General features: G+C 40.4%; 1 protein-coding gene across 1 annotated transcript in view; it reads left to right on the top strand.

Moving 5' to 3' along the window:
• Window positions 1-20,229, top strand: part of LOC100980358 (guanylate cyclase soluble subunit beta-2) — a 71,526-nt gene that overhangs the window by 26,487 nt on the left and 24,810 nt on the right. Inside the window, exons 4-10 of the mRNA XM_024925300.5 lie at window positions 5,479-5,639; window positions 9,958-10,057; window positions 11,247-11,443; window positions 12,843-12,954; window positions 14,218-14,321; window positions 15,339-15,555; window positions 18,939-19,259. Coding sequence (XP_024781068.4) covers window positions 5,479-5,639; window positions 9,958-10,057; window positions 11,247-11,443; window positions 12,843-12,954; window positions 14,218-14,321; window positions 15,339-15,555; window positions 18,939-19,259 — 1,212 coding nt within the window. The remainder of the gene's footprint in view (window positions 1-5,478; window positions 5,640-9,957; window positions 10,058-11,246; window positions 11,444-12,842; window positions 12,955-14,217; window positions 14,322-15,338; window positions 15,556-18,938; window positions 19,260-20,229) is intronic.

Raw genomic sequence — 20,229 nt, 5'->3', positions numbered from 1 at the left:
GCAAAACCCCCATCTCTACAAAAAATACAAAAATTAACCAGGCGTGATGGCACACACCTGTAGTCCCAGCTACTTAGGAGGCTGAGGCAGGAGGATCACCTGAGCCTGGGGAGGTTGAAGCTGCGTGAGCCGTGATAGCACCACTGCACTCCAGCCTGGGCAACAGAGTGAGACCCTGTCTCAAAAAAACGAACAAACAAACAAACAAAAAAACAAACAAAAAAAACCAACCAAACAAAAAAAAAACAACCAACCAAAAAAAACTCAACTCCTTTATTTATTTTAAAAAATTGTTTTAATACATACGCAAAAGTAGAGAGAATTGTGTACAGAAGCCCACATACCCTCCACCCAGCTTCACTAATTAACAATATTTTGCCAGTCTTATTTCATCTATCTGATTCCTCCACTCTTTTTCTAGTTTTATTTTTTCTGGAGTGTTTTAAAGCAATTACCAGGTTTCTCACAATTTCATCCATAAATATTTCAGTATTAGTCTCTAACAAGATAAAGACATTAAAAATATACTGATAATGCCCTGATTATAACTAACAAAATTCATAACATTACAGAGGCCTGGGCTGCAGCTGTATTTCAGCTGGCCGTGGATAAACATGGTCTTTACGGTCTTATTATGTAAGATTCCCTATGGGCTTTTCAGAGCAATCAACAGAATCTTTTTTACTTTGACATAATTTCAAACTTGCAAAAGGCTTACAAGAATAGTACAAAGAATTCCCATGTAGTATTTATCCATATTCCCCAAATGTCGACATTTTACCATATAGTGTCTATCCTTCTCTTTATATCTAGATTTATACTTTTTTTCTTGAAATTGTTAGTATATTGCAAATGTGATGCCTTCTTGTCCTTAAAAATTCTCTTAAATAACTACAGTACAACAATCAAACTCAGGAAATGAACATAGATATAGTGCTATTATCTAATCTATAGACCTTATTGAGAGTTTTCCAGTTGACCCAATGATGTCCTTTAGAACAAAAGAAAATCCTGGATCATGTCACTTATCGTGTCTCTTCAGTATTCTTTGGCTTGGAACAGTTTCTGAGTCTCTTTATGTTTTATAAAATTGGTATTTTTGGAAAGTTCTGGTCAGACATTTTGCAAAATGTCCCTCAATTGAGGATTATCTGATATTCCTCATGATATAATTCAGGTTATGCTTTCCTGGCAGGAAGATCACAGACGTGATCTTTTTCCTTCCCAGTTTATCATATCAGGAGGCATATTCCATTCATTGATCTGTCCTATTATTAGTGAGGCTAACTTTGATCACTTGATTTACGTAGAATTTGCCAGCTTTCTCCACTGTAAAGTTACATTTTCCCTTTGTAATTAGTATCTTGTGAGGAGATACTTTCAGATTATGCAAATATCTTGTCGTTTCTCAAACTCCCTCTTTCATAGTTTTAGTATTTATTTGTGATTCTTGTCTGAATTGATACTTATGATGGAAGTCAAATGGTGATTTTCTAAGAATATTATTCCTTTTGTATTTATTCATTGAGTTTCTGTAAGGAAGAATTTCCCCCTCTCCCCCATGTATTTATTTACTTATATCAATGTAGATTTGTGATTCTTATTTTTTAAAAACAGGCTGTAATCCTTTCCTTTTATTATTTATTTTGATGCTCAAATTGTGCAAGAGTTAGCCAGTTAGAGCCACCCTAAACTGGCCCCTGTGTCCTTTTGACATGTCCCCATCATTCTTTGATCACTTCTTTACCTTCTTGCATAACAAGATGTTATAGGCTGATCTCATCCTTTCCCTGCCCCAGCCCTGGAATCTGCCATTTCTCCAAGGCCCTGATTCCTTTTACAGGAGAAGAGCATTTAAAAACTAAGATCTAGACATTAGGCAACCCCACTGCTACTGGGATATCACTGCTTTTAGGCCCTCTTAGTGGACAGTGCTGGAAAATACATGTCATATACACACACATATACACACACATACACACATCCATCTTTCTCTCTCTATATATATATCTATATATAATATATAGATATAATCTATAGATATAATATATAGATATAATCTATATCTATCTATATATAGATATAGATATATAAAATATAGATATAGATATAGATATATAAAATATAGATATAGATATAGATATATAAAATATAGATATAGATATAGATATATAAAATATAGATATAGATATAGATATATAAAATATAGATATAGATATAGATATATAAAATATATATATATCTAAAACCATGATAGATTTCATTGTCTTATTATGTTAGATTTTCTAATCCAGAGGCACAGGGTTCATTCTATTCCTCCCCTTTCCATAATTGTAACTTCATTCTCAGATAGGGAAAAACCTGGCTCCCACTATCCACAATATATTTACTTGTTCAGAACATAGTTTCAGAATTGCTAACCCACACTGCTGTGAAAAGGAAGCCTACTAACTACAGTAAAATATTTGTTTAAAGTTCTTTTTGTTTTTGGCCTGAAGACACAGTAGTGTAAATACTATGTTCAAATATTACTGGGTTAATTTTTTTCCTGGGTGATTATGTTATTCAAAACTGTTCTGTTGAAATGCTGTTCTGTGAATTTGTTTCTGTTTGTACTCCATCTTAGGGGTTTTCTCTATCCTTGTTGATCTTATATTTTATTTATTTTAAGCATATGAAACATTAACATGACTCCCCAAACCAGAACTGTTCAAAAAGTTATGCTCAGAAAAATGTCATTTTCCCCAACTCCACAATTTTTCTAATCTTTCCACCCCATTCCCTACCAATGTCCTGTAGGTAACCAATCTCAATAGATCCAGGTTTATCCTTCTGGTGTTTAATTTTGCACAAATAGGCAGATAGATGATTATTTCCTTGTTTTCCCTTCTTTCTTACATTAAAGAATACTAAGCATAGTATAAAGTCTCCCCTGCACTTTCAAAAAACATTTTAAGGCACCTAAGTTAGTTTAGTTCTTTCTTGCAGTTTCTAACCATTTCCTGTATATCTTGGATCCCCTATGACTTAACGGGTTCTTGGAATCTTAAATACACTGATGTGAAACTGTATAAAAGACTAAAACAGGTGTTGATTTTTTTTTAAAAGCGGCCTTTATTCCCTGCTGGACAAGCATTCTCAACTAAGAATTCTAGAAGAAGCTCCAAACCCATTACAGGTGGAAAACACCACACTCAAACCCAAGATCCTTGTTTGGGAAACAGTTCATCTCTCAGCCAGATGTCCTTTCCTTTTAACAGAGCTGGGCATCCACAAACAAAATAACCAGAGCCTGGAACAAACAGCTTCATGGATTTTTTAAGTTTAAAGATTTGAAAGTCAAACAGGCAGTCTTTTACCCAAAGCTGCCACTCTTACTTGAATATAACTTTGCTTGGCTTACACGCAGCCCAGTCCTCCTGGCAGAGGTTCTTGGGAGAAGGGGGGCCGCTGGGACCCCTGCTTTTCCTGGCAGGTAACAGGATGCACTGCTCAGAGCTCCAGCCTCCATGATGCACAGCACAGCTGTTTTTTCTTAGTCTGAATAAGCTAGATTAGAGGTAACAGAGGGATGGAAGCAGGAGAGCAGAAGGACAATTTCCCATCTGTCTGTTTACCTTTTAGCAGTCCCCCTCCCAGAGACTCAAGCACTGGAAAGGAACTTGGTAGAATTTGTCTCAGATCCCCTAGGGGTTAGCAGGTGGCCCTTGAATTTATACCAGTGTATAGACAAGCCTGCCTGCAGCCGGCCAGGATGCACCCACAAGCAAAGAATCCAACGGAGGCAATTAACACAGGCCATTACCACTGGCTTCTCTACCATCCCAAGCTTCGTCTAGATTGAGATCCGACTAATCAATTTTTGGAAAATATGTATAACTCATCTTGGAAAATATGTACAACTCATCTCTGACAAAACTAGACCAATTCAGTGGGGACTCTATCCTGCTCAGATTACAGAACAATTATCTGCCCCATGGTCTGGCTGTGGACTATGAGCTGTAGGGAAACCGCTCTTCAGACCATCCTAGGAAGCAAGCAGGGGCTGGAGAGTGCCCAGACCTCCTTGGTCTGTCCTCTGTAGGATTTAGCCCTGGATAGCTCACGAGACCTGGAATGTCCCTTGCTGTGAATTCCAAATCCAGCCAGAGCATCACAGAGTTTTTCAAGGATGCAACCACAGATACTGGTGATGGTGAGCTCTTCAGGCCTTCCATAAACCTGGGCATTACAGACATTTGCCCCAGCCCCCAGGACTTACATGTGTCACAGCCCCATTGTAAATAAGAGGGTGTTTCTCACAGGATCTCCAGACCAGCAGCATGGATGGATGCCCTGTCTCCTGTGTCAATGATGCCAACGCATAAGCAGCGCTTCCCTTGGGGAGACTCCTTGCTTCTCTCATTGCTGCTTCAGAGGCTGGGGGATGTGGTATAAAAAGTGCTAAACTTAGAGTTGGAGCCTCTTCAACAAATCTGGCCTCTGCAACTCTATGTGACTGCAGTCAATTCACATAGATGACTCGGCCCCAACAGGCTCAGCTGTAAAAGGGACATGATAATAAGGTTAGCTACCTTATAAGAGCTGGGCAAACACTGAGTAACAGAACAGTAATTAATGTGTGTTGTCAGAACTATAAAATATTCTTTTAAAATGTTTGCTGTCTTTCCCATAAAGTGGACACTTGCTCACTGTCTATTCCAACAGTGCAGACTGGGGAGCGGGGAGGTGGGCAGCAGCTCCAACTAATGCCGCAAATCTACCTCCAGGTGTTCATCAGGCACCTACGCTGTGTTTAGCACAGAAAACGTGTAGGATCGGGTTGCTTCTCTCCAGAATTACCATGAATTAGGAAGAAAAAAAATGCAACACTTAGGAAGAGAGAATTCAGAGAAATCTTTATGGAGAATGGAACAGGAACACTGGGCCTCACAGGGAGGCCAGGAGAGAAAGGGAAAGACACTGCAAGTATTTGGTATCATCTTTTTGGTAAATCAGGATCCTGTAGCCTTGAAGGCATAGTTTTTTCACTGTGTATTAGTTATTTCTCAGAGGCATCCTTGTATTCTTGTTAGAGACTGACTGTTACATTTAAAGATGTGGGAGGTGTTGGCAGTGTTCGTGGAGGGTCGCGCCCTCCCCACCCAGAGTGAAGCTTGTTCTGGGCACTGGCTTCAGCAGCTAAGCGGGTACAGCATCTCTGCATCCCCTTCTCGACTTTGAGGAAGTATTTGTCAAGGAGACTTATGTTTCACAAGCACCTACCCAGTGCCAGGCTGCACGGGGCTCCTCCCAAGGGCCCATGACATCAATGTGGTTATTGGCATTTTACCGAGGAGGCAAGTGACGGCTTAGAGAGTAGCTCGATAGTGTCACACAGCCAGGATGTGAACCCTTTGGAAATAAATGAAGACCACACAAAGGACAACACACACCTCCAGGAGATTTTCTTTAGGGGGTATGCTTTGGTTTCTACAGGTGTCTCCATGGAAGCCATCCTGAAACTCTTTGGAGAATACTTCTTTCAATTCTGTAAGATGTCTGGCTATGACAGGATGCTACGGACACTGGGAGGAAATCTCATGGAGTTTATTGAAAACCTGGATGCCCTCCACAGTTACCTGGCACTCTCTTATCAGGTAAGGCCACTTGAGTCTGGTCTTGGCTGCCCAAGAGGAAGCAAATGCTGTGGCAGTCCTGGGCCAGCTCCCCGCCTCCCCCAACAGAGGCGCGGCTGCAGGAGAACCCTCCCATCTGCAGAATCCTTGGTACCTGGTGTTGGTGGGCTCAGGAGTTCTTTTTGGAAGAGAATGAAAAAGAAACACCTGCTGGCCACTTTTATAAACTGGCTCACAAAAACCGAAGGGATGGCCTTTTCAGATAGGGTGTGGTGTTGATTTGGAATTAAATCCTGGAGACTCATTACAATTGGAACAAAGGCTGGAAAACAGTCAGGTTTCAGTGCATTTGCAAAAGCTCTCCTAAGGTTTCCTGGCCAGGATGGAGCTGATAAATTGCATATGCAGCCAGATTCATGTTATTCATGTATCAGAAGGGAAGACTTGACAGGGCTAAGAGCCAGAATCGGAAACCATCCAACTCTGATTAACCCATGGGTGACTGACTGAGGTGTTAGGAAACTAATTTCCCTACTGGGATATATCCTTCTGGAGTTCTTTCCTTGGGTTTCTTGTTTGTAGAGATCACTGGAAATTCAAATGCCTAGATTCTCTTTTATTTTTTAGACAAGAAAAGGTGAAAGAGCATTTATACATATCATAATAATAGCTTATTGCTTTATAGAACATAGTTTAATTTTAGGGCCTTATATATTTCACCGAGATCTTCCTTCACCATTTCTATATTGGTGTTCATATCCACCCTTTCAGGGTTGTCATGGGGACAAAATGGGATTGTGGATGTTAAAAAGCCTCAGCAACCCTTACACCCCCCAATAGACGATAAATGGGAAAAGTATTATTTTCTCCATTTTTCATATAAGGAATCAGAGGCTTGGAAGCCTTAACTGACTTCAATTATGAATCATGAATAGTTGGGCATGAATAGCTGGGCCTGTCCTATTGTTATCATGTGAACTACTCAAGGGTAGAGGGAGTGGAAACAGCCCTGCTTATGGGGTCAGATGGGCCCATGAGACTGTCCCACTGGCTCTACCACTTAACAGCTGTGCGATCCTGGACAAGTTAGTTGCCGTCTCTGAATCTCAATTTATTTTATTTAATAATATTTATTGGGTAACTAATATTTATTGAGTGATACTATGTATCAAGTACTTTTTAAGGTATTGGACACAAACAGAGACAAAAAGGAATAAATAGGGAAAAAATAACTTACCTCATAGCAACATGTGGATTACAAGAGATAAGATGTAAAAGTCTAGCATTGTAATCAGCCCAGAAAAATCAGCTTTCCATAAATAAATAATAACTCTATTCCTTCCCCTTTCTTTTCTCTCTGTTCAATATGGCCAGTTTAAGAATTAACGATAATTTGCATGACAACTTCCTTTCAATTTATTAGCTAAAGCACAACAATTAGGATATAAAGAAATAGAGTTAGGCCCTTTTAATATTTTTTATAAGACATATATTTTTTATCCTATGATCTTTTTCCTTTGCTTTTTTATAATTTCAATTTTTTAAAAAAGATTCAGAGGGTACATATGCATGTTTTTTACATGGGTCTATTGCATGATGCTGAGGTTTGGGGTATGATTGACGCTAACACCCAGGTAGTGAGCATAGTACCCAATAGTTTTTCAACCCTCGACCCCTATCCCTTCCTCCCTCCTCTAGTAGTTCCCGCTGTCTGTTGTTGCCATCTTTATGTCTATGTGTATTCAATATTTAGCTCTCACTTATAAGTGATGCTAGAGAAGCAATAGAATAGAACTTATCTGGTGGTATTTGAGGACATTTTGCACATAATGAGATAAATAAAATATTTAAATATTATAATATACAAGTTGGAACAAAATACATGCAATGATACCTAACAGCTATATAGTGCTTTATTCTGGGCAAAGTATTATAGATTGTCCCTTTAGGCAAAAATAACAAAGTAAGATAATGTTCACTTTTTTTGTGTCTATCTAGTAATTTGGCAGTGCCTTTAAGGTATACATTTCTGGTTATAACTGAGCCTTTAATCTTGTTATGCTTTAGCCAAACTTCATTGAGTGCTAATTATGAGGCAGGTGTTGGGCTAAGTAATGTGTCAACATTGACTTACCTTCTTGATGCCATAAGAGTAGGCAGTCTTATTTTTCCTGTTATACAGATGAGAAAACTGAGGTCCGGAAAGTTCAAGTAACTGTCCCCAAATCACCCAGGCATGGTGGCTGAGCTGGACCCAAACCCACACCTGTCTCCAAAGATCCTGCCCTGTGCTGTTCTCATTATTCTTTGGAATAATAAGAACTTTGTCAAAGATCACGTGGCTTTAGGTGTACAGCCTTATTTCTGGGCTTTCTATTCTGTTCTGTAATGATACCTAACGGCTATATAGTGCTTTATTCTGGGCAAAGTATTATAGATTGTCTCTTTAGGCAAAAGCATTTTTTTAATTCTGTTATTCTTTGCCCTAATTCTCCACTTTTAAAAAGCCCTATTTGAAGCAAGAAATAAAAGTGTAATTATATTATTTAGAGACTTAGTGACATTGACCAGAAGAACTAAAAGCATGAACTTTTGGAAGTGTCTCTGGGCAGGGGGTAAGGAGTGAGGGGCATGAAGCAGGATCACGTGGACTTTCTTTCAGGCCTCTGTATTCTGTTACTTTATTTTCACTATGTAGGATTTGGATATAATTTTTAAATTAACTGTTAATTTCCTATTTTATTTATGCTTTTTATATGTGCTGCCTCAACTACTCTTTACATTTTGTCAAGATGTAAACACACATACATACAAATAAATATATGTACTTTCTCTAGGTACATACTTTTGGAATTAGAAAAAAATAGTATTTGAGGGCTGGGCGTGGTGGCTCATGCCTGTAATCTTAGCACTTTTGGAAGCCGAGGTGGACAAGATCATTTATGCCCAGGAGTTTGAGACCAGCCTGGGCAACACAGAAAAGCCACATTTCCACAAACAATACAAAAAAAAAAAAAAAGTAGCTGGGCATGGAGGTGGCGTGACTGTAATCCCAGCTACTCAGAAGCCTGAGGTGGGAAGATCATTTGAGCCTAGGAGGCAGAGGCTGCAGTGAGCTGTGACCGTGCCACTGCATTCCAGCCTGGGCAACAGAGCATGACTCTTATCTCAAAAAAAAAAAAAAAAAAAAAAAAAAAAAGGATAAAAAAGTATTTGGGGAAAAAAAAGAAACCCATTTTAACTAACAACATTTCACCATGGAAGACGACAAAGATCTTGGAAGGAACCCATCTCCTTTACCTATTCCCTCACTTGGACCAGAAGCTGTGTGTCCAGGGTGCTGAGTTGCCCTCTAACTAGCTAGAGACTCCCCTAGGCAAAATCTCTATCCTTCTTTCCTAGTATACATCTCATTTACTGTGAAATGATAGGTACTTGAATGTCAACATTTCTGGAGAAAGGGGAGGATCTCTTCTGATGTATCCTTGAAGGTTCTACTTTTTTTTTTTTTTTTTTTTTTTTTTTTTGAGATCGCTCTGTCGCCCAGTCTGGAGTGCAGTGGCGCCATCTCGGCTTATGGCAACATCGGCCTCCTGGGTTGAAGCGATTCTCCTGCCTCAGCCTCCCGAGTAGCTGGGACTACAGGCATGTGCCACTATGCCCGGCTAATTTTTTCGTATTTTTAGTAGAGACGGGGTTTCACCGTGTTAGCCAGGATGGTCTCTATCTTCTGACCTCGTGATCCGCCCGCCTCGCCTCCCAGAGTGCTGGGATTACAGGCATGAGCCACCGCGCCCGGTGGAAGGTTCTACTTTCTAAATGTTCAAATTGATATCACAGAAGACATTATCCTTTCAGAACAAGACATTAATTAATTCTACTTGCAAATTCTCTGATTCTCTGATGTGTTGGAAAGTGAAGATGCCCATGGTCACTTGGTCACGGGCCAAGCGCGGCGGAAACTCACCAAGGCTTCCTGTTACCAGCAGACAGCTGCTTTTGGGAAATGGGTAGAAACAGCATGGCACGGTGCAAAGGCTCATTTGGGAATCAAATGTTGTTCTACCATTAACCTAGGTTTACCTTCCCTGAGCCTCAGTTTCTTCCTCTTAAAATGGAACTAGTACTTGCCATATAGAGTTGTTTAAAGTACAGTAGGTATAGTATAAAATTCCTGACATACAGGAGCAGAAACAGTGGGAGTTTCTATGTGATTGGAGAGAGGGTTGGCATATAGTTCTGTATGATGTAATGGATAAATACTATTGTTTCACAAAGCGTCAAAAGCATAATTTACACAATTTGTGTCCACTGGGATAAATGTGTGTCTTTTAATTAGGAGATGAATGCACCATCGTTTCGTGTGGAGAGAGGAGCAGATGGGAAAATGTTTCTCCATTACTACTCGGATAGAAGTGGTCTGTGCCACATTGTACCAGGTATGGAAATGGCTTAGCTGGCCGCAGAGCTATGGGGCTTCTGAAGTGAGGAAGGTTTCCCCATAGATTCTCCAGGATGGCTAATAACTGGCTACGGGTAAGAAGTTAAAACTCTTAGAATGTGTGACTTCATGTCATCTTGACCACTGCTCCCAATGTCCTTGAGCTTTTAAAATAAGTTTCCAAAATTCCACAAAAATGAGTAATTTGTACTTTTCTTTCAACATTTTAAATCATACAGGCTTTTACATAGTTGTGATAATTCTGCGTATATTATTTTGTATCAGCTCTTTATTTGCATTTAGCATTGTGGAAAAAGCATGTTTCCACATAATCTTTAAAACCACATATTAAATGGCCGAATGATATTCCATATTGTAATTATCTTAACTAATCTCCTATTATTAAATTTTCCATTGATACTAATCTTTTGCTTTTGTAAACAATGCTATCATGAACATCTTCATACATGCTTTCCATATATATATTTTTTTCTTTTTTTTTTTTGAGATGGAGTCTCGCTCTATTGCCCAGGCTGCAGTACAGTGGCGCGATCTTGGCTCACTGCAAGCTCTGCCTCCCGGGTTCATGCCATTCTCCTGCCTCAGCCTCCCAAGTAGCTGGGACTACAGGTGCCCACCACCACACCTTACTAATTTTTTGTATTTTTAGTAGAGACAGGGTTTCACTGTGTTAGCCAGGATCGTCTCGATCTCCTGACCTTGTGATCTGCCTGCCTCAGCCTCCCAAAGTGCTGGGATTACAGGCATGAGCCACCGCGCCCGGCTCTTTCCCTGTATTTTGTATATAACCCTGGGATAGATTCCCAGGGGAACACTTTTTTGAACTTGATCCTTAATGCTTTTACAACTGAATTTTGCTTACATTATCTCTAGGTTTATTTGTTTGTTTAATGAGTTAAATGCCTACCTGAAATAACAAACAAATGAATAGATGCCAAACTAGAAATTAACGTGGCATGGATATATTTGGTATCCAAACATGTATCACTTCAGTCTCTGCATATTTTTATTTAATTGGCTGTCACTGATGTCTGATTTGAAGCAGGGCCTGGGCTTGGTGAACTTCAGAGTATTCATCAGAAGTTTTGCAATTTGATTATTTTATGATTTTTGCTGATAAAGTTGCCTTCGGCCATCCCTCGACAATAGGTGTCCTTCTGCTGCAGGTATCATTGAGGCTGTGGCCAAAGACTTCTTTGACATTGATGTAACCATGGACATTCTTGACATGAATGAAGAAGTGGAGAGGACAGGGAAGAAGGAGCATGTTGTGTTTCTGATTGTACAGAAGGCTCACAGGAAGATGAGAAAGACAAAGCCAAAAAGGTTACAAGACAGTCAGGGCATCGAGAGAGACCAAGAGGTACTGGGTTTGCTGTGCCTTTAGAAAGAACAGTTGCACTTAAGTAGAGCTACGAGTCTTGGAAAAATCTATACAAACAACAGAATCAACTGGACCTTTTTGTTTTTGTTTTTGTTTTTTACATTTTCCTTTAAGTTCTGGGTTACATGTTTTGAACGTGCAGGTGTGTTACATAGGTATGCATGTGTCATGGTGGTTTGCTGTACCTATCAACTAGGTTTTAAGCCCCACATGCATTAGGTATTTGTCCTAATGCTCTCCCTCTCCTTGCCCCCTGCCCCCTGACAGGCCCCGGCGTGTGATTCTCCTCTCCCTGTGTCCATGTGTTCTCACTGTTCAACTCCCACTTACGAGTGTCTACGGCTATACCACCCTGAATGTGACTGATCTCGGAAGTTAAGCAGGGTTGGTCCTGGTTAGTGCTTGGATGGGAGACCAACTGGACCTTCTAATAGTGGAATTAAGGCAGAGTTTCTCAATTTTGGCACTACTGACATTTTGAATCAGATAATTCTTTGGTGTTGATGGGGTATCTTTCATGTTATAGTGTGCTTAGCAGCATCCCTGGTCTTTTCCTACTAGTAGAACCTCATCCCCTCATTTGTGGCAAAACAAAAAAGAAAGAAAGAAAAAGAAATGTCTCCTGGCATTTCCAAGTGTCTGCATAGTGGGGGTAATGGATAAAATCATTCCCAGTTGAGAATTGCTGGGTTAAGGTTAAGTGGATATATACTGGCAAGCATTCTGGGATGTACCTGAGCCTGGACAATTTTTCACCTATAACAATAACCATATGAAGGGTTTGAAATTTGAACTTGATGGCTTTTTTTTTTTCAATCCTCCTCAAATACATTGATCTTTCCAGTCTTCAGTGCCCACTTCTGCAGCTGGAACCAGTCATAGGTCCTGAGTCAACTCAAGACTCCGTACTTGGCCACCTCAGTTGCAACTGATAGGGTGATCATTACCTGCTTAGGTTACCATGTATGTTAGCTGAACAGCTCTCCATGCACATAGCTTGTGAAAATACCCAGATTAGGATTAGTCTCTGATTCCTTAGAGTATTTTCAAAGTCCATCTCAGAGTCTGTTCACTGCAGAATCTTCAACCACAGGAAGAAATGTTCGTGCATGATTTTCTTGCCAGATATCATCCTAGTTCCCTCTTGAGATTTTCTAAAAAGTTATTGCTTTCTTTGATAGAGAAACAGCATGAGGACTAATTTGATTAAAAAATACCGGGAACGCTAAAGTCTTGGTAGAAGTGATCTTGTAAGCCCTCATGCTGTTCCTCTGGCCATGGATACAGTTCCTTATTTAAAGGTGGACCCCATCACAGCAAATGGGGTTTGTGCTTCTCCAGTCATGCGACCAGGTACCTGTCTCCCTGCCACCTGCAGGCCCTCCAGGCAGCTTTCCTCAGGATGAAGGAGAAATATTTGAATGTCTCTGCTTGTCCTGTGAAAAAATCCCACTGGGATGTTGTGAGAAGCATAGTCATGTTTGGAAAAAGTAAGTGAGTGATTCTCCCAAGCTCAGCTCTGAGATCAGAAAGATTGCTTGATTCTCAGGAGTAGTGGCCAGTGTACACTGACAGGGCCAAGCCCTCTGCGATTATGTTGGCACTAGTTTCTGCAAAGCTTGGATTTGGTGACCATGGTTTTTAACTTTAAAACGTCAGGCTCTAATTGTCCTTCCATTGCCTCTCATTATTTGTGCCGGGTGACATGGAGACATCATCTCCCCTGTCCTAAGAAAAAGTTTTTGGAGACACAATTGGAATCACTCCCAACAGGTGATGGGTGGAGAGAAGGAAGATGAGCACTGATGTGCCATCAGGAACAATGAATTTTCCACAGCTCGTCTTCTGCAGTCAGGCCTTCTCCATTTGGACACATTTCTGGACTGGAGATCTGTGGATAACAACCCTAGTCACCCAGCAAAGGACACTAGATCAAGAGCCAAGAAAGCAAGTTTCTGGCTCTGTGCCTAAGGAGCTGTGTGACCCTGGACAAGAGTCTCCATCTTCTCATTTGCAAAATGCAGGCATTAGGCTTGCTAAGGTACCCCTGTGGGCACTGAGCCCATCTAACGATTAGCACCTAACGCCTGAGTCTGAATAAGGGCTCTGATCCACTGGGAGAAGGGAGTTAGGGTGCTCTGCGTCACGGCTCAATGGGCCAGGTGACACGCATCTGGGAGAAGGTCTGCAGGGCTCAAAGGGCTGCATTTTGCGTCCTTCAAGCCATGGCAAGTGAGTCAAACACGCAATTGACATCCTTTGTCTAGGAGATTTTCATATCAAAAAGGCTCCATTTCGAATCTCTACCCCCTGCCAAATAGGACTGTTGGTTAAATTTTCACGTGCCACCCAAAACTGTCAGTCTAAAAAGCTCCATGGCAAATGTGCCTGATGCTGGGCCCGGAGCACACGCTCTGCTCTGCTAGCTCATTGTCTGGCTGTCACCATTTCAATGCCGACTCTGTGTTCATGGCGAGACATACTCAATTGGCCCAGAAACTCTTCAGCGGCAGGCAGAAACTTGGCAGGGGGCAGGAGGGCTTCTCAACCTGGTAGCAAGTTTTCTGTTTGTTTTAATTTGGAAGAAGAATTGCTGTGGCCATCTGGAGATGCTGAGGGAGTCCATGCAAAAGAAGTGAGATTGCACTTTGCTTGTGAAACACTTAAGATACTATCCCTATCCCGAGCTCTGCTCTGTGCAAGGGTGGAGGCGGGAACTGCTTCTCATCAGCACTTTCTTTTTCTATGTCCAGGGCATCTCATGAACACCTTTGAGCCAATTTATCCTGAGAGACTCTGGATTGAAGAGAAGACATTCTGCAATGCTTTTCCTTTCCACATTGTATTCAATGAATCAGTAAGAGACTCTTCCCTCTGTAGCTTAGAATTGGGGCTAAGCCAGGGAAGTGAGCATGATTTACAGTCCTTCATGAACAGTGGAGATTTTCAAGTCCCTGAGAAATTCCCAGGGCTTGGGAGACTAGGCTTTATCCTGGCAGGACCATTGATTTGCTTTTCATATTGTGGTATCCTACAGAATCCAGAATGCAGGATCTTCTTGATAGGGTAGAAAGGGAGGTTTGAACTAGTGAATGCATGGGAAAGTTTACCATTAGAAAAAAGGGGAAAAGGAAGTGACACTAAAATTCACTACATAAAGAGACAGCAGAACACAGTCAGTAGCAACAATAGGGTGGAATTCTACCCATGAACTCTTCCCATCCTTGTGAGCACCATGTATGTCTCCATCCCACCCAGCTTCACATTCTGCCTCTTGAACATGGGGAAGGGGTCATGCCAACTCAAGCCACTGCTCTGTAAGAGTTGTGAGCATAACTATTTAAGTTTGATTGTTAATCCATTTCTATGGATAAAATATATGTCAACTGAATTGATTAGGAGCTCATTTAAAGGACACCTATTTTACTTCTTCCTTCTGTGTGTTCACTGGAGATAGCAGTGAAAGGTATTCCCCCACCCCCTTGATGGATTTCTTCACCCAGGCCTGGGTGATAGATCCAATGCTATAGAATTTGCTAGTTTCTTCATTAGTAAATGATAGAGAGAGTGAGAGAGAGAGTTGTCTCAGAGAGCAAGGAGGAACTATTAGCCCAACAGAGAGCTGTAACCTCATTTCTCTTTAGTCGGAAATAAGCCTCTGAGCACTCTCGTATTATTCTTTTCTCTTTCAGACATTAGCACAGATTTGATTGTTTCAAAAAAATTTATTACTTCCATGATGTTGATTCCATTACTGACCCCCTTTCCCGATAGTGAGCCACAGAACATGGCTAGAATGTTATTTCCAAGGGGAAGTTTATGGGAAGGGGGGTTGCTTTCTATTCCTCAGCTTATATCTGTCCTCTGTGGATAGCTACAGGTGAAGCAAGCCAGAGTGAACATTCAGAAGTACGTACCAGGACTCCAAACCCAGAATATTCAACTGGATGAGTATTTCTCCATCATTCATCCTCAAGTTACCTTCAACATTTTCAGCATCCGCAGATTTATCAACAGTCAATTTGTCCTGAAGACACGAAGAGAAATGATGCCTGTAGCATGGCAAAGTCAGACTACACTCAAACTTCGAGGTAATCACTCACTCCTTTCCTGTTGCTCCCCACCTGTTTGAGAGATTGATTCGAAAGGGAAGAGGCAGTTTTCCAATTTCCTAAAAAGTAGGGTAGGGGCTACGTTGAGAACACGTTTTCTTTTTTCTGACGTTTCCACTTGACTTGATCTGTAAAGAATATATTTTATTTCCTCAACCATCTCTGGCTTAGACATAAACTATGTATGTAATATAGTTACATACATAATTATACAAGTATATACATTATGTAATTATAAAATTCTGATATGTTACCAAAATTTTCAGGATGCATGAGGTGCTATTGGTATTAAATTAATGTCTGTATTTTATGTAGCAACATGATCATCTAACTCACTATTAGTAAGGCCCACATTTTGTTTTTAATTGTAGTAAAATTTACATAACAAAATTTACCATTTTAATAATTTTCAAATGTACAGTTGTTCATTAGTATTAAGCACATTCACACATTGTATGTTGTACCTTCACTACCATCCATTTCCAGAACTTTTTTATATTGTGCAAAACTGAAACTCTGCCTATTAAACAATAATTCATTTGTCCTTCCTCAATTCCCTGGTAACCAGCATTCTACCTTCTGTTCCTATGAATTTGACAAGTCTAGGTACCTCATATAAGTGGAATAATACAGTACCTGTCCTTTTGTGACTGGCCTATTTCGATTAGCATAATGTCTTTAAAGTTCATCCATATTGTAGCATGTGTCAGAATTTCCTGCCTTTCTAAGGCTGAATAATATTCCACTGTATGAATATACAACATTTTCTGTATCCATTCACCCATCAATGGACAGTTGGATTTCTTCCACCACTTTGCTATTGCAAATAATACTGCTACAAATGTGGGTGTACAAATCTCTTTGAGTCCCTGCCATCATTTATTTGGAATATATATCCAGAAGTGGCATTGCTGGATTATATGGTAATTCTATTTTTAATTTATTAAAATTAGGAACTTCCATACTGATTTTCATAGTGGCTGCTCTATGTTACATTCCCATCATGGACATCAATGGACAAGTGTTCCAATTTCTCCACCATCCTCATGAACACTTATTATCTGCTTTTTAAAAAACAGTAGCCATCTTAATGGGTGTGAAGTGGTATCTCATTGTGGTTTTGATTTGTATTTCTCTAATGATTAGTGATACTGAGCATCTTTTCATGTGCTTAATGACCATTTCTACTTATTCTTCAGAAAAATGTCTATTCAAGTCTTCTGTCCATTTTTAATTGAGTTGTTTGCTTTTGCAGTTGAGTTGTAGGAATTTCTTGTACATTCTGAATATTAACCTCTTATCAGATATATAATCTGCAAATATATTCTGTATGTTACCTTTTCACTGTTGGTTGTGTCCTTTGATGCACAAAAGATTTTAATTTTGATGAAATCCAATTTATCTATTTTCTTTTTTGTTGCCAGTGATTTTGGTGCCATATCCAAGAAATTGTTGCCAAATCTGATGTTGTGAAACTTTTCTTCTATGTTTTCTTTTAAGAGTTTATGTTTTGGCTCTTACATTTAGGTCTTTGATTCATTTTGAGCAAATTTTTGCATATGCCTTGAAAGGGCACACATTCTGAGCTATCTTTCTATTAGAGGGATGTTTAGTTATTCCAGGGATAAGCACAGGCAGAACTCGGGGGATGTCCGAGGGGAGAATGACATGTTCTGGGAACCCGAGTGAGGTGTAGAGTGGAGTGATGGGAGAGGAGGCTGGCAAGATGAGGACTTGAACTCTATCATGCAGCTGGAAACATGTTGAAGTGTCTGCCATGATCAGATTTGATGTTTAGAATGATGACTCTGGAGGTGTGTGAAGGCTGGGTCAGAGTGTAGAGAAAATGGATCCTGGGAGGCCAGACAGAGGCTGCCTCTGGAGTCCAGGAAAGAAACTCTAAGGTGCTAAACTCCGGCAGTGGCACTGGAGTGGCAGTTGGAGGATAGACTCACAAGATAATTAAGGCAGGACTTGGTGACTGGATGTGGGGGGTGGAAGAGAATCGTTAGGATAATTATTAGCTTCCTTGATTGGGTAACTGGGTGATGAAGGTGCAATTAACTGAAAAAAAGACATAATGTAATGCCCTTGAGGCAGGGATTTTTGCCAGTTTGAGTCACTGCTGTATCCTCAATGCTTAAAACTGTGCCTAGCTCATCGTAGGGACTAACTACATATGTAATGAAAGAACTAATAGAAAGAGAAGATTTGTGGAGGGGATCGAAGATGAGTTCAGTGCAGATATCCATGAACAGATACCTAATAGGGAGAACAGAAGAAAAAAAAACCACTGTTCCTGGAGGTATTGATTGTCACAATCATCCTAGAGTGTATTTTGGCAATACGTATCAAAAGCCTTAAAAATGAGCATATTCTTTGTCTAAGTAACCCGTGTCTAAGAATATATCTTTTTAACAAACTAACTAGCCATGATTATACACAAAGACTGCCTCAAGCTTATTCATCACAATGTTGTTTATACAATGATAAGCTAGATAAAATATAATCAATACTAGCTTATTATTTAATAAAAGACAGTATGAGCAAGGTAACCAGCAAAAATTAAGATGAATATCTATATTTAATACTATGAAAGAATATGTTATATATTTTAAGTGAAAAATTCAGATTATGAAAAGAAGATGCCATGTAATCCCTGTTTTTTTGTAAAACAAAGATATACTACAAAATATTAACAGTAATTATCCATGTGGTATGATTATGGGTGATTTTTACTATTTTCTTTCACTTTTTTTGTTTTCTGCAATGAATGTGTACTGCTTTTACAATAACATAACAAACATATCTATTTTTAAAGAAATACACATATTGAGTTCAGGAAGCAAGGTTTCTCTGGAAATTCAGATTCAGTCAGCATGGTGTAGGATGCAGTTGTGTGATGCTAAATGAGAATACCAAGACAGAACCGTCAGGAACACTAACATTTAAGGAATGAGATTAAAATAATGTAAATAAAAATTCAAAGAATTAGGGGACATCTCAGAGAGAAAGCAGTGTCAGAGAAGTCCTAGGAAGTGAGATTTCAGGAAGAAGGGTCTGGTTAACATCATCAAACAGCAGAAAGGCTGAGTAAAGAAAAGGCCAAGGAATTTGTGTTGGCATCAGTAGCATGGAGGCCATTGATAGATGGGAGCCACTTCAATGTAGGCAATGGACACAGCTGCTAGGGACAGAGCGGAGATGAGTAAGGTCTCACAGACCTTGGGTAAAAGAGAAAGAGCGTGACTGTGCAGTGACTAGAAGCACACAGTGTGGGAGATGATTGGTTGTCCAGCGAGCTCGTCTCAGTCCCTACTGGTGACATACTCTACTGTTGCATTTCTCTCCATGATGGCAAGGCCAGATGATCTGGATGGAGTCCATGCGGTGCATGGTGTACCTGTGCTCTCCGAAGCTCCGCAACCTGCAAGAGCTGGAAGAACTCAACATGCATCTTTCTGACCTTGCCCCCCATGACACCACCAGGGATCTCATCCTCCTGAACCAGCAGTGGCTGGCTGAGATAGAGCTGTCCAACCAGCTGGAAAGGAAGAAGGAGGAGCTACGGGTCCTCTCCAAGCACTTGGCCATTGAAAAGAAGAAAACAGAGACCTTACTTTATGCCATGCTGCCCAAACACGTGGCCAACCAGCTGAGGGAGGGCAAAAAGGTGGCTGCAGGTAAGGCACCCTCTCCTCCACAGGGTCCTCTGAGCAGAGCGTGGTATATCTTAGTGGTCAGGGCCACGGGCTTTGAAGCCAGACAGAAGTGGTTTTGAATTCTGGCTCTGTCACTTGTAAGTGACATGATCTTGGGGTAGTTACTCCACCTGCATATTCTCAGCTTTGTTCTGTCTACATTGATAATAATAATAATAAAAATAATACAGGAGTGAAACATGAATTATATAAAAATGGTTGTCAACTACACACACATTAAATTCTCTAAGAATTTAAGGATGTGTCCTGAGACTGGCCTCATTACTCAGTGACAATGAGTAGGGTTCTTAACTATAACTAGAAATAATACACTCGCACACTAGTTAAATCATAGGGTTCCTCTGAGGACCATTCTGGGACAGTATACTATTTATGGAGGCAGGGATGCTGTGTTTACCCTGAACTCACTTTCCGTTTGTCATGGGATTGTGTTCATTCACCAGACACGCCTGGTGAACTTACTCTGTGCCAGGGTGCTGTTCTAGATCTGGCGACACAGAGGAGTTTACAGCCTCGTGAGTTTGATAGATATATGCAGAATAAATTAATGGGGGTGGAAATGACCAAAGGAAAAGAAACTAATTTGCATTAAGGAGCAATTATTGTGCCAGGATCCGTGTTAGACATTTTACATGTGCAGTTTCATTAAATTTTCTCAACATTTCTATGAAGGAGGTGTTGTCCATACCATATCGCTGAGCAAATTGACATTCAGCGCAGCTGATAAATGAAAGAGGTGGAAACTAACTGCGTTAAGGCCATCTAACTCCAAAATCCATACTCTTTCCATCACACAAGGTGCTATGGCAACATGGGGACAGGGAAATTAATAATAAATAGATGTCAGGAGATAAGAGATAGGGGGGTGGGTTGGAGTTGTGGAGGCACCTCTCAAAAGTGTGTGACACTTGAGTTGGGCCTTGAGGCTGAA

The sequence above is a fragment of the Pan paniscus genome, chromosome 14 (genome assembly GCF_029289425.2).
Source record: "Pan paniscus chromosome 14, NHGRI_mPanPan1-v2.0_pri, whole genome shotgun sequence".
Lineage (NCBI taxonomy): Eukaryota > Metazoa > Chordata > Mammalia > Primates > Hominidae > Pan > Pan paniscus.
This window is presented reverse-complemented; position numbering and strand designations above follow the sequence as displayed.